Source organism: Lolium rigidum, chromosome 2 (genome assembly GCF_022539505.1).
Source record: "Lolium rigidum isolate FL_2022 chromosome 2, APGP_CSIRO_Lrig_0.1, whole genome shotgun sequence".
Taxonomy (NCBI): Eukaryota; Viridiplantae; Streptophyta; class Magnoliopsida; order Poales; family Poaceae; genus Lolium; species Lolium rigidum.
The window spans coordinates 261,890,869-261,904,223 of record NC_061509.1 but is presented as its reverse complement, the minus strand read 5'-3'; the positions used below and the strand labels follow the sequence as shown (position 1 = coordinate 261,904,223).

The following is a 13,355-nucleotide window of genomic DNA, read 5'->3' as shown; positions in this document are numbered from 1 at the left end:
CTTAACGTGTTTACCTCATCCATTATCATTACATTGTAGGTAGTATTAATTTTGTTACTTCTCATAGCTACGAGATCACCTCATCTACTATCGCGGATAATTGCACTTGTAACACCCACGATGTATATATAATTGACTGTTGCATCGACATTGAATTTGGCCATACCTTCCAACGAACATACTCAAGCTTCCCAAGGTTTTGTCTTAGGTCGCTCGTAGATTCTCGAGTTATTTACCAGAAGAGCATCAGTAGACAAAACAACTCGTTTGAACCACGCTGGCAGTACAAGATCTGGAATGCCAACTTCGGGAAATAATTGCGGATTCAAGAGAGAGACCCCATAAAGTTGGAAACGATATACTCCTTGCATTCAAGAGCCAAATATATATCATCATGAAACAAAAATAGAGAGCACTCTGGGCCATGGAGCAAAACCGTTACGTCCGAAGCGGGCTTTTCAAGCCAGGCCCGGAAGCTCATACCCAGTGCAAACGGGCTGCACAGGCACTTCCATCTGAAAAACAAGTGACGAAGCAACAGCATTATTTTGCTTGGAAGAGTAAACATCTCTAATCTTGGAACTGCCAACTGTGTTAGTCCGTCACAGTAATGCAGTACAGGAGGCTCAAGTGGTGTTGGAACAGCAGAGCATCGATCAACTTGCAGGAAGGAACTTGCAGTGCACCTGCCACTGACGTGGCTGACAGTATTCAGGTTGTTGCATACGTGTCTGCCCGAACATCGATCGCCACTGACTCCGATTGATACCCTGCACCGCAGGCCGCGCGCAGCCAGACTTGATGGATGCAGCTAGATTGCGACGTTTAGTTTAAGCACCTGACGCGTCCAGCCACTGTCTCTGGCAGGCTGCATTGGATCCCCTGGACTGGACTGACCAAAACTAGCCCAGAAAACAAGAGGCTTAAACTTTAAACTAACTGCAAGCTTAACCGAAGCAACGCATGACGCGGCGATCAGCATCTCTACGGCGCCGCGCACCGACCTTCCCTGACGCGACTATTCAAAGGAGAAACCAGTTGTACGAGCTGCAGGCTGCACGCACGCACGCGCCTGCGGCAACGACCACGTTGCAGGGCTCGCTATCCCGAGGTTGTCAGACTGAGCTAACCGGGTTGTTAATCAGTGTATGTCGCGCATGAACATAGTTTAGTCAGTGCTTGCCCTGACAGGATCTCAGGGTTCTAGGTCGCCCATCAAACATGACGGACGCTTTCCTGCTTGCTTTCTGTAGATCCACGACTCTCAAGACCTACTAACTTGAATCGGTTAACTGCGCAAACTTTGTTAGTTAAGTGCGTTAACCAATACCGGACATGCTCTGGGTCTCCTTGGCTAATAGTGACGCGGGAACACGTGCCTGCCCAATGCCCATACCTTGACGCCATTGAATCTCCCGCTCGATCAGAACTGCAAGAGAAAGAAAAATCAGTGTGTATCACTGGTGGTCACCAGTCGCCACTGCTGCAATGTATACTAGGCGACACAGGATCAGATACCAGCTCTCACATGCAGAGTTTACACGGAAATAGTAGCGGTCAGGGCCTGGCAGGCCAGCCCAGGAGATGGCCGCGGGGCAGAGACAGTGTCAGTACAATAATGCCGTGGCCTCACCTCACATACGCAAACTGCAGAGCGATCACAGGTTTTTCTAATCGTGATAGTATAGCACCGTGATAGAGCATCAGCGAGCGGCGGAGCGCGACACGGCGCCGTACGAACGGCCACGCAACGCAAAACAAACGGTCGCACCTCGTGTGTTCGTGGATCTCGCGTGAACCTGCCGGCAGATTCTGCGCCAGCTGCACGGGTCTTTGGTGGTGGCACCGCCGCACGCCTCTGACGAGGCACTGCCCGTGCGGCGTGCGTTTCTTTAATCCACCGCTTGCACTTGTACCGTTTAGTACCGCCGAGGACTGACCACTTTGAATCTTTGATCAGTGTCTTGGCTCGTTTAGAGAGAACCAACAAACTTCGGACCCAACACTGAAATCAATTTAACTTCTAGTATCCCTCAGAAAAAGAAATTAACTTCTAGTATGCCACGGGGGAGGTTGCAAACGAGTGATCCCCTCTCGCGGCTAGGGTTTCTGCCCACGTTGTCGTGGGCCCCTTTAGAGACCTGATCACCTCCCCTTCGCATGCATTGTCTCCATTGTCATCCCCCGCGTCGTCTCCCACCGGGCGGCTCGGGAAGCAAACTCAAGCACCTCAGAAATGCAACCGAGGAGTGTTGTGGCGTCGGATTCGACCGTGCTGGCGGCGGGACCATTGGGTTGGTTGTAGCGCAAACGAAGGATGGAGATGTCAGGGCGGCGGCCCCTAGTCGGCGGTGCGCAACAAAGGATCGTGCAGCGACACGGCTGTAGGCAAACATCAGCGATGAGGGCCCACATGCCGATGGTGTGTGTCTTCGCTGCTGCAGATCAGGAAACGGCTCAGTGAAATCTCGGAGCGGCCGCTTGCTCATCCGTCGAAGTTCGCTTGATGGCGAGCAACGATGGAGTTGTCTATCATTAGCGCGAGTTGCCATGTTGGAATGGGTCGACATGGGTTCCGGTGTTTGCTAGCAGCGAGGGCTTAGTCTTTGGTTGTTGAAGGTGAATTGAGAATCGCTCGACGAAGAGTGATGACAATGACACTCGATGGTAACCTCAATGGTGGTTTTGTCAATTTCGGCGACATGTGGGCAGCCATGTCGGTCGGTGGTTTCAATATAGTCGTGTTCTATGACGATATTGGTGCATTTTGTAGCAGTTTTTGGCTAGTTTTTTTTTTATAAATAACAAAAAAACTCTTCAATTTAAAAATAAAAACGGTGCACCTTTTGCAACCCGAGTTGCATGCCAACCTCCCTAGAATTGAAGATGGTATGGTAGGAACTACTAGGGAAAGTTTGGTCCCTCACAATTCCGTTTCCCACATTCAGGATGAAGAAAACAGCTCATTAGGTTGCCTTGCTCGCATGGATTTAAATCTGTCCCTAAAGTTGGCCCGAGAGGCACGGTCGATTCAGCCGTTTCCGTGTGGTGTGGTTCCGGTGGGCGCAACTTGCCCTTCCTCTGCATGTGTTGGGAAGTGCGGGAGACATGATGTTTCCCCTTAACTCTCCACTCACGATTGAAACCCTATTTGTTGCTCACTCACATAGGCAATCACTCGGCGCTAGAGCTCTTGGACGACAACCAGCTATAGAAGTTGGTGACCGGCAACGAGCACGATTTGGCGAAGGCGCTCAAATCGTCTTCCCAGTGTGCACGAGGCCACCCGCAATGAGTTCGTATCTAAATATGGGGTATTTAGATTTCGCAGCGAGAGAGCCACCCCTAATCATGGTGGCTATAATTCACGGGCAGTGACTGAATTCGTGCCGCCACTTTCTCGCTATGCCACGTGAGAGCTCGCCATCTACCCTCGGTGGCACTGCGAGAACGGCGTGTTGTCGATTTTGGATGTGGCTCCGTGGAAAGCCAATTCGTATGTTCTTCCCGGGCTTGGCACGGATATGCTTTAAGAACCGTGCGGGCCACAACACGGAAGCCGTCTGGGCAACTAAACTATCCATTGTTTGGATGCCTGGATATATTGTTCCATCTCTGTTCAGCCACAACACATGTGTTTGGTTGTCATTTTGGGTACCCAGGTTGTGCTTCTCCTCACCACATTCAAATATGGTGACCTTACCATTACATATAAGGGCACACAAGAACTCAAACACGATCATAAGCACAACACATAGTTATACACAACGAACAGAGTACTTAGTGCCTAATCCTAGCGTCAGAGTGGTAAGACGCCTACTTAAACCTGGGGCAGACTACCCAGGTCCAAAAGCAATATTCGACGGCCTTTACAGGCCAACATTACAGTCACATATGTACAAAAGCAAGTGTTTAACAGCCTCCTGGAAGCCATCACAACAACTAACGGCGAGGATCAGAAAACACCAGAGACATGGATCAAGCACATAACCTTAACGGCGAGGATCAACATAAAGGCCCTCACGATGCCTGCAGCTGAAGATCCTTGAGCACGAAGTCTCCTTCCTGAAGATGTCGACCTTGAAGTCGTCGTCCTTAGGGGCGAAGACGACCGTGTCGTCGAAGCGGAGGTCAAGCCTGGCAGCGAACTCGCTCCAGGACTTGATGAAGCTGACGCGCTCGGCCCTCTACTTGAGCCGCAACCTTCCACTCGCAGCGCTCGTCCATGTATAAGCACAGCTTCATCGGCGGGCCATTGTTCTTCAGCTTGTACTTGCTGATCAGGTGTTACTCCATGTAGGGCGGCACGGGGAGGGCACGGAGGTCTGTGCTCTCCAGCTGCACGAAGAACGCCGGCACCCGCTGCATAGGACCGTGCCCCAGGTCAGCAGGACGGCCGGCATGAACCCTTGGCGCGGTGATTTGCTGGTGGGCTTCCATGAACCCTTCATTGAGGTCACGAAGCTGCACCCGAACGGCTCTCCCTTTCATCCAGTATGGGCCCATCCTGGAAGATTTCTTCTGCAGATGCAATAAGAATGCAAAGAGTTAGCGATACTTGCATTGGTGAGCTCCAATGGCAATGACAAGATCAAGTCCATGATGACCATGACAATCACAAGGTCATCGATCATGGCAATGCCAATGTCAAGCTCCATCATGACCATGACATTGTCAAATCCATTATGGAGCATGCCAATGTCAAGCTCCATCATGAACTTGACATTGTCAAGTCCCTCATGGATCATATGCCAATATCAAGCTTCGTCAAGGAGTTGACATTGTCATGGCCATGACAAGCTCATGCTCCATCAAGGACTTGACATTGTCATGTCCTTGACAAGCTCAAGCTCCATCAAGGACTTGACATTGTCATGGCCATGACAAGCTCATGCTCCATCAAGGACTTGACATTGTCATGTCCTTGACAAGCTCAAGCTCCTTCATGAACTTGAGATTGTCATGGCCATCACAAGCTCATGCTCCATCAAGGACTTGATATTATCATATCCTTGACTTGACATTGTCATGGCCATGACAAGCTCAAGTTCCATCATGGAGTTGACATTGTCATGCCAAACATGCAGTGGTTAACACTAACATGCAACACACGTTGACATCAATCATTTCTACATTTACGTAGCTGGCTGGATTCATCGATGTTGGAGCGGAAGGAGGCGAAAGAGGTGAGGAGGCCATGGACGGCGGTTGATGCGACACCGCTCTCAGTGTTAGTGATAGAGTTGAATGGAGAGAGAAAGAGAGAACCGGTGACCGGAAGTGAAGAACAAGGACGAGGACAACGCGGTGTCTTCCGCGCTTCTCCATGTATGCAACCGATGCACGAGAACGTGTAAAATCGCATGACAACGAAACATACCCGCTGAAAATTGTCGAATCGAACAGTCCAAGAGCCACTCAGCCTACCAAACGCGCCCTACCAAACGCGCGCTGTCATGAGGGCCGAAACGAAAACGGAGAATACCGAACTCGCTCCTATAGAAAGATTGCTGTCTAACCTGGCCCACGAGGCAGCCGGTGCTTGCGCCCATGACTCGAGACACTGTCACGGCGCTGGGAGCAGACACACAGTAGCGTCTTGCGGCAGACAGCGACCTACTCAGGCACCCAGCTAGAGCTAGTACCGTGGGACGCATGCATGCGGCGCAGCAGGGCAGAGGCAGAGGGGAAGCGGACAGGCGTGCAGCGCTGCGGTGGTGCGGTCGTCGGTCAGCAGCGGCAAATCTGAGCCTAGATCAGTCAATCCTCCATCGCTCGCTCGCGCATGGGCGCAGCTAGCGCCTGACACACGCACTGACATCGTCTCAGCCTCTCAGGGCTGGACGGACTGCAGCAAATGCACTGCCCTCGCCATTCAATTCACCCACCAGGGACTCATTGTCAGTCTCCTCCTGACAGTCCTGCATGCACACCTGCAAAACTCTGTATCCGGCTTGTTGCTCAATACTAGACCGGAGACCTCGCAATGGGAACTTTGAACGGTAGTGATATGACATCACGAAACGGCTGTTAACATAAGCAAGGAGGAAGACCAAACGAAAAAGGTAGTATTAACGGTTTAACGGAGGAGAGCCTTGCTTGCTGTGTCTGCCTGTGACCTAGTTGGAGCACTGTTGATCTTAAACAAAGTTATAATTTCTGTATTCTCCTAATAAGCACTGTACGGCCGTCTCAGCAAGGCGCATAAAGTAAGGCGCTGAGCAGGGTGTGTATGGGCGACTGACTCAGCTTTTGCTCAGAATCTGCAGATGTGACAAACCATCACACGCAGAGGAATCACAGAAAAGAAAAACGAAAGCGAACACGCTCGGCTCTGCTAACAAGCTAGCATCTCATCATTTAGTATTACAGGGACTCACTGACAGACTGATGCTGCAGGGAAAAGAAAATCTAGTCGCCTAATAAGATTCAGATAGCCTCAACCTAACTAACTGATTAACACAAACAGCCTCAAGCAGATATTACAGAAATAGAGAAGGAAAAAAATGGAAATGGCCGCGATCGTCGAGCCTCCGCAAGTTTCAGCCTTTCAAGATGCTGACCGATCGAGCTGTCCGTGGCACTCGGCACGGCAAGACAGCACCAATCGATTCTCTCCGTACGTGTCCATGGAAATGGTCTCGTGCAGATCAAACCACTTGCACACGTTGCGATGATTCATTCACCTGCAGATCGTAAAAGCAAAACCATTAAGCTAAGGACAAACTTGGAAGTACGTATGAGCTGATGCAGGCGAGGTACGCACGTACCGTGGTGGTAGCGGGAGGTGGTGGTGATGGGCAGCTCGTTGTGCGCGGACATGGGGATGGAGATGGAGAGCTGCGTCTCGCCCTCCAGCCCCATCCACGACCCCTTGCTGCCGGCCTTCTCGTGCGGCCACTCGTCGAAGAACGGCCGGAGGGGCTTCTGCGCCGCGCCGCCGTCGTCGGACGACGGCTTGTCGAGCCGCAGGTCGGTGCCCAGCAGGAAGCAGTGCTGCCGCCGCTCCTTCTCCTCCTCCTCCTTGGCCGCCAGATCGATGGCGTACGCGTTGTTGCCGTTGCCGTAGCCCGGGTAGAGCGACGTCTGGCTGTGCTGCTTCGGCTGCTCCATGCCGCCCAGCTGCTTGAACTGCCACTGCCCCGCGCTGGCGTTGTGCTGCTGGTGGTGGACGTCCCTGTCGGCGCTCACGTCGGAGGAGAAGAAGGCGTGCTCGCCGCCGCCGTGCACCTCCTTCACGCTGTGCCCGTAGGCGTAGCTGTCCTTGCTGTGGTCCATGGTGGCGTAGTAGGACGGCGGCGGGTGCGGGTGGGTGGTGTCGAGGTGCAGGTGGAACGGGCTGGCCTGCGCCGCGTGGTGGTGGTGGTAGGCGCCGGCGTGCTGCTGCTGCGGGCGGCCGGCGGAGGCGTAGGGCCCGCCGTAGAGCGCGTGGTAGGGCGACGCGTCGTGCGCCACCGCGCGGTGGTAGGAGGGCGCGGGCGAGGTGGTGGTCGTGGTGGCGACGTTGACGGCGGAGTTGATGTTTGAGGAGGAAGACGACGCGGAGGAGGATGGCGGCGGGGGCGTGGCCAAGGACATTTCCACAGGCTTTCTTGAACGGTTCTTGCCGCGGTGCATGTGCTTCTCGCAGTACTTGGAGTCCGGGTACGCCTCCTTGGAGCACCGCCACTTCTTGCCGTCCGTACGCCGGCACCGGCCCGGCTCCGGGTCCTCCGCCTTCCGCCCGAAACCCATCCCGAAGCAGCCCCAACCAACTGCAAACGCCATCAGTAAGTACGTCAGTAGCTGCTATGTTGAATGGTACGGAAAGAAGACGAGCTGATGAATACGTACGTGCTGCCTGGGGAGGGTAGCCGAGGGAGGGGGAGGTGGCGAGGGCGGAGTCGAGGAGGAAGCTGCGGCGGAGCGGGAGGAGGAGGTCGGAGGGGATGGGCACGCCGGAGGCCATGTACTTGTAGATGAGCGCCTGGTGCTCCAGCTCCTGCCACTGCGACGCCGTGAACGGGCACCTCCCGCCCCCAACCCCGCCGACAGTCCCCACGCCACCCCCCGCGCGACCACCCAGCATCATCATCTCCGACGACACGTACCCACCCGGCTGGCGCCGCCGCCCGAACACGGCAACCTAGATACTCTAGCTAACGCGATGCTCACGGCGATATTTGCCGATCGGAGCACGGTGGTTGTGGTGAGTGGTGACTCGGTGAGGGAGTGGTGGGTGGAGGTGAGCACTCTGGGAGGCTGGGAGGGCGGGGGGTTTTGTAGGCGGACGAGGAGGCGTTCAAACCCTACTACGTGGTGCCGTGGAGAGGACTGTTCCGGGAGGCAGGCAGAAACAAGTGCGTGGGTCGGGCAGGGCAACGTGGGATTTGTCAGTACGGAGCCTTCACTACCAGCTGATGCTCTCCATTGCTGAGGAGCTAGGGCGCTCAGGGTTGTAGCCCGTTCAGTCAATGTACTTCATGGGCACTGATGACTGTGCGAGCGGTCCTGTGTTACAGCGTTTGTTAACAGCACACGATTAGCCGTTTTTTTTTTATCTCTAGTCACATCAAAGTATTTTTTTTCCGAGAAATCCACCGATCTATTAATAATCATCAACAGTAGTAGTACAAATAACCCAAAAAGTAAAGAAAATTACAAATTGGTACTCGAACCACCTAGCGAAGACTACAAACACTAGCACGAGCCGAAGGCGCGCCCACAAAATAAATATGAGCACCTCCACATACACCCTTTTAAGGATTTGTACATGGAGTTAGATCCTATAGAAATTATCCTACATAAATTGTTCGATTCATATGAACATATACCATAGAAATAAATTCCTATAGCAATATCGCAGTGTAAACCTTATAGAAAATAAGACTTCATGAAAAGTTCTTTTGCCACAATCAAATACACTTCGTATTTTTATATGATTCATGCATACATGATACCCCAATCAAATAATTTTCCTATTTGTATGCTTTTCATATCCCATGAATTAAAGAATCTCTTAAGGCCTCTTCGTATTGCAGCCAAAACAGAAGAATGTGAAAATAACATGGTGAGGTATCATGCGCTACAACTTTCTATAGGATTTCAAAACACGGTAATTTTGTAAGAGGTGCCTCCGGATGGTGCAACACCGAAATAAACACTAGAGCATTAAAGGATTTAGGAGAAAGAAAGAGTGTGAGGGCCCTTTTGTTGTGGCTTTTTTTGGCTTTTTGGCTTTGGCAAAATAGGTGCTTTTTTGGCTTTTGGATTTTGGAAGCCAAAAACAAAGATCCTATTCTTTTGGCTTCCAAAACCCAAAAGCCAAAAAAGCACCTATTTAGGTGCTATTTTTAGCTTTTACCAAAGCCAAAAAGCCAAAAAAAGCCACAACAAAAGGGCCCTGAGTTACATTGGACTTGTGAAATATAAAACAAACTGAGGTTTGAACTCATGTTGAGATTCGTACGGAATGGAGAGCATTGGGAAGGATTTTCTTTAAAAAGGAATCTGATGAACTCAATCCTATGATCAAAATGCATTCCATATAGAAATTCCCATAGACTAGAATACTCTAAAATACATATGAAAATCCTCCAATCCAAAGAGTGTATTAATGTGTCTGACCATCCCAAAATGTGTCGGTTTTGGGGCGTTTGAAAAAAATTCTATACCATGGAGCAAGCGCCCACCGTGACACAACACAACCACTCATTTCTTGAACACCCAAATTTAAAGGTCTAATCCAAATTTCATTCAAGTTTAACAAAAATATTACAATGGAATATATATGAAATTTGAGACACTTCATTCGTAATGCCTTTTGGTGCCCCTAGTACCAAAGGCCGTTGCGGGGCTCGTAATACCGGCACCTCTGGCTATACCGCCCAAAAGTTCCAATAGTAATAAGACTTTTGGTTCAGGCAACGGTCAATGACAGATAGATTTCGTCAAGGCTATAAAAGGAAGGGTTCTTCGTCTCCAAGTGGTTAACTCTTTCATCCCCATTGACGCTGGAAGCTCAATCTTGCAAATTCTCATAATATAATGACCAAATATCCTTGATACTTTGAATTTCATGGCGAACTAGATCTAAGGTTAGACCGAAGCAATTTCATTTCCCCCTTGTATTCCTTTGCGGATATAGCTACCCTTGGGCTCTTTGGAACCTTAAGGGAAAGGAGTTCGATCCATAGCTCAATCTTGGTGTTGTGAAGCTATCTCATGGTCGTTGGGAGCCTCCAATTAAGTTGTGGAGAGAGCCACAACCTCGTGTAAACGTCCAGTTGAAACCTTGAAGGCTACCGCTTATTGGAGCATGGGCTCTCCTTCGTGGCTTGTTCATTGGAGAATAGGGTGGGGTCTTGTGGCGTTGGTTGGCATATGTGGCACCGCACTCCTCAAGCATAGATGTACTTCTCTTCAAAACAAAGAAATCATGGAAATCAAACATTTGTGTCTCCTTGTGCTTCTCTATCGGTTACTTCTACTCTTTATCATCATTTACTATTTGTATGTTCTATCGTGTTTACCTCGTCATATAGGATTGTCTACCTAGATTCATACGTAGGAAATTTGTATTCTTGTGACTTCTCAAGCCTTAATTTGAAGAAAAGAACTAAAATTTGGTAGCGCCTATACACCCCACCCCACCCACCTCTCTAGTCGTCCGTAAGATCCTTTCAACTTTACACCACCTGATTTCTTAAGAACTTACATCATTTCCACCAGGCGGCTCCATCAGCGCCCCAATAGTATTTTTTTGTTGCAAAACATTGTATAGACATAGACGCTCGCAAATACGTACATACACCCACCCACTCATATAAACGCACACAAGCACACGTCCTATCTGTGTGACCTCTGAGAAACTGAGTCTGCGAGACTAACTCGGCAGATCTTGAGGTATTGAGGTTCTCAAAATTAAGAATAGATATTTATTAAGCAAATATCTTTTTAAACTTCTTAATGAAGGAGTATGGGCCAAATACTTAAGACATAAGACCCTTTCTAAGGTCCAGGCTAAGCCTACCGATTCGCCCTTCTGGAAGGGGTTAATGGGGGTTAAGGATGATTTCCTCTCCAGAGGTTTTTTCAAAGTGGGTGATGGAACGGGTACACGTTTCTGGGAAGATATATAGCTAGGAAAAGCTTCTTTAGCTCAACAATATCCATCGTTGTATAATATTGTGCATCACAAAAATGTAATAGTGGCTCATGTGTTAGCTCAAACTTCGCTGAATATTAGTTTTAGACCGGTGTTGAATGGTAACAAATGGTCTTCATGGTTATAATTGTGTCGCAAATTAATGATGGTAAATTTGAATGAAAAAGGGATCTTTTTATCTCGAATCTCACACCAAATGGTTTGTTTACGGTCAAGTCCATGTATGAGGATCTTATGAGTGACCATACCCCTTTTTTGAGAAAGTATCTCTGGAAGGTTAAAATTCCTCTCAAGATAAAGATTTTCATGTGGTTTCTGAGTAATAATTAAGGTTCTATTAACTAAAGATAATCTAGCTAAACGACACTGGAATGGGTGCACGAAATGTGTTTTTTGTGGTGACGAGGAAACTATTCAACACCTTTTCTTTGAGTGTCCTTTAGCTCAGCTTCTTTGGCGTTTAATTTTACATATGATCTTGCACCTCCAACCAATACTACTAATATGTTTGGTAATTGGTTGAATGGAGTAGATAGATAATCTAAGGCTTTAATCCGGATTGGGGTCTCTGCCTTATGTTAGTCTATATGGAAAGTCAGAAATGATATTATCTTTAACAAAAAAAAACTTTTTACTTCTTGCAGGTTATCCATATGGTGTCTCATTGGGTTCAGCTTTGGACCCTCCTGTCGCCGGAGGGACAGAGGGATGCTATGGTTTCTGGATGCACATGGCTTCAGATGGTCGCTCAGAATATTTGTTGCTAGACTGGCGTCATACTAGGAGGCTAGTTTGATGTGTACTCAGAGTAGTTCATGTTTTTTTCGCTGGTTGATTTTTGTATCAATTCTTGGTGATGTTTGAGTTGTAATAACGATACTGAATTTGAATCCTTTTAATAAATGGTCGTGTGCTATAGCTCCATTTCGAAAAAAGAACTTAGCGGATCTTTAGATTGACGAAGTCATCTCATTCAGCTTGCTATCGACGGAAACTGTCACCTCCAACTAAGAAATATTCCATATTAATTCCACGGCTAACGGTGAAACTTGTGACAAAAGAGGCTGGGCTCGTACCTGAACATGTCCGCCCGTGCACGTCCACGTATGTGTGAGCGAAGCAAAAAACGGCGGCTTGCTTAATCACTCCCGGTGCCTACTCATCATAATTTAAGGTGAGGGTACAGAGGATTGGTCATCCAGTCAAGATGCCGCGTGCGCGCTGCAGATTCTGCTGTGTGCGCGCCTCTGCCAGCCCGCTCGCTCAGAGGCTACTCCCACTGATCGTACTGCCCGCTGCCGCTGCAGCGCTGCTCGGGCATCCGTAGGCGGAGCCATGGAAAATCACGACGAAAACTTGTCGGTTCCTTCCTGCACCTTGGGCCAGAGGTGACGGCGTCTACGTACCGCTGATGGCGCTGCGTACCCACGGCTGGTGAGTTCGCTGTGGGTTGCTGCCCTTTGCATTGCTAGACTTTGAAGTTACTGAAACAGGTACACCGTAGCAGTTTGCTGACATTGCTATTGCTATCTTAACATGGTATGATGATTACCTGTTTGCAGATACTCGTTATAGTTTTAGGGGTCGGCAAATCCAATCGACACAAACCCGTATGAGCATAAAATTATCTTCACAACAAATCATGCAATCGTATATTTCTATTCCAGGGTCGACAACGAACCCACTTAAAAATGAAATTACAATTTTTTTGGGGGGATGGCAAACTCTTTGGGGTGGTTTAATATTTTTGCAGCGGCACACGCAGTAACCAGAAGCTTGAAATCCGCTGGAAATGAATTTCTGAAATTCACACTAACGAGAACTTCTACAAAAATATGACACCAAGGATAGTCACGTTTGGTCTCATTTAGTTTCTACTAGACATCTCTCAGTCGTTGTCCCATTAATATTAGGTACGTCTTTAGGATGTTTTCTTTGTCTTCCCTCCTCCCTCCAAGACATCATGTGAAACAAAGGAATCTATGAACCAGTTGCACCTATGAGTTGTGGGGTCTTTGATGAAAAATTAAGGTATCAAATCTAACAACAAGATGGACTGTTGTCAATTTTACAAATTGAACCTTGTGGCGCTGTCAAATTGAACAAAAAAGACCTTTGCCAATCACATCATCTCAGTTGCTGACACGAGATTTATTGCACAACTATCAGATGCCTAAAGAGGTAATTGCATCAGAGATACAACAACTTA

At 49.0% G+C, this 13,355-nt stretch overlaps 1 protein-coding gene across 1 annotated transcript; it reads right to left on the bottom strand.

The window, feature by feature from the left end:
• Nucleotides 1-6,678: 6,678 nt before the first annotated feature.
• LOC124690847 (growth-regulating factor 1-like) lies at nt 6,679-8,074 on the bottom strand. Its single transcript, XM_047224176.1, has 3 exons — nt 7,834-8,074; nt 6,771-7,754; nt 6,679-6,686 (listed from the first exon to the last, which is right to left on the bottom strand). Exons 1-3 carry the CDS (start codon nt 8,072-8,074, stop codon nt 6,679-6,681), a joined length of 1,233 nt encoding a protein of 410 aa, XP_047080132.1.
• Nucleotides 8,075-13,355: the final 5,281 nt, after the last annotated feature.

Excerpts from the sequence above, each read along its gene's own strand:
- LOC124690847 (XM_047224176.1), bottom strand. The coding sequence starts at position 8,074 with ATGATGATGCTGGGTGGTCGCGCGGGGGGTGGCGTGGGGACTGTCGGC. Across the intron at positions 7,755-7,833 it reads CTACCCTCCCCAGGCAGCAC|TTGGTTGGGGCTGCTTCGGG; the intron begins GTACGTATTCAT and ends TGGCGTTTGCAG.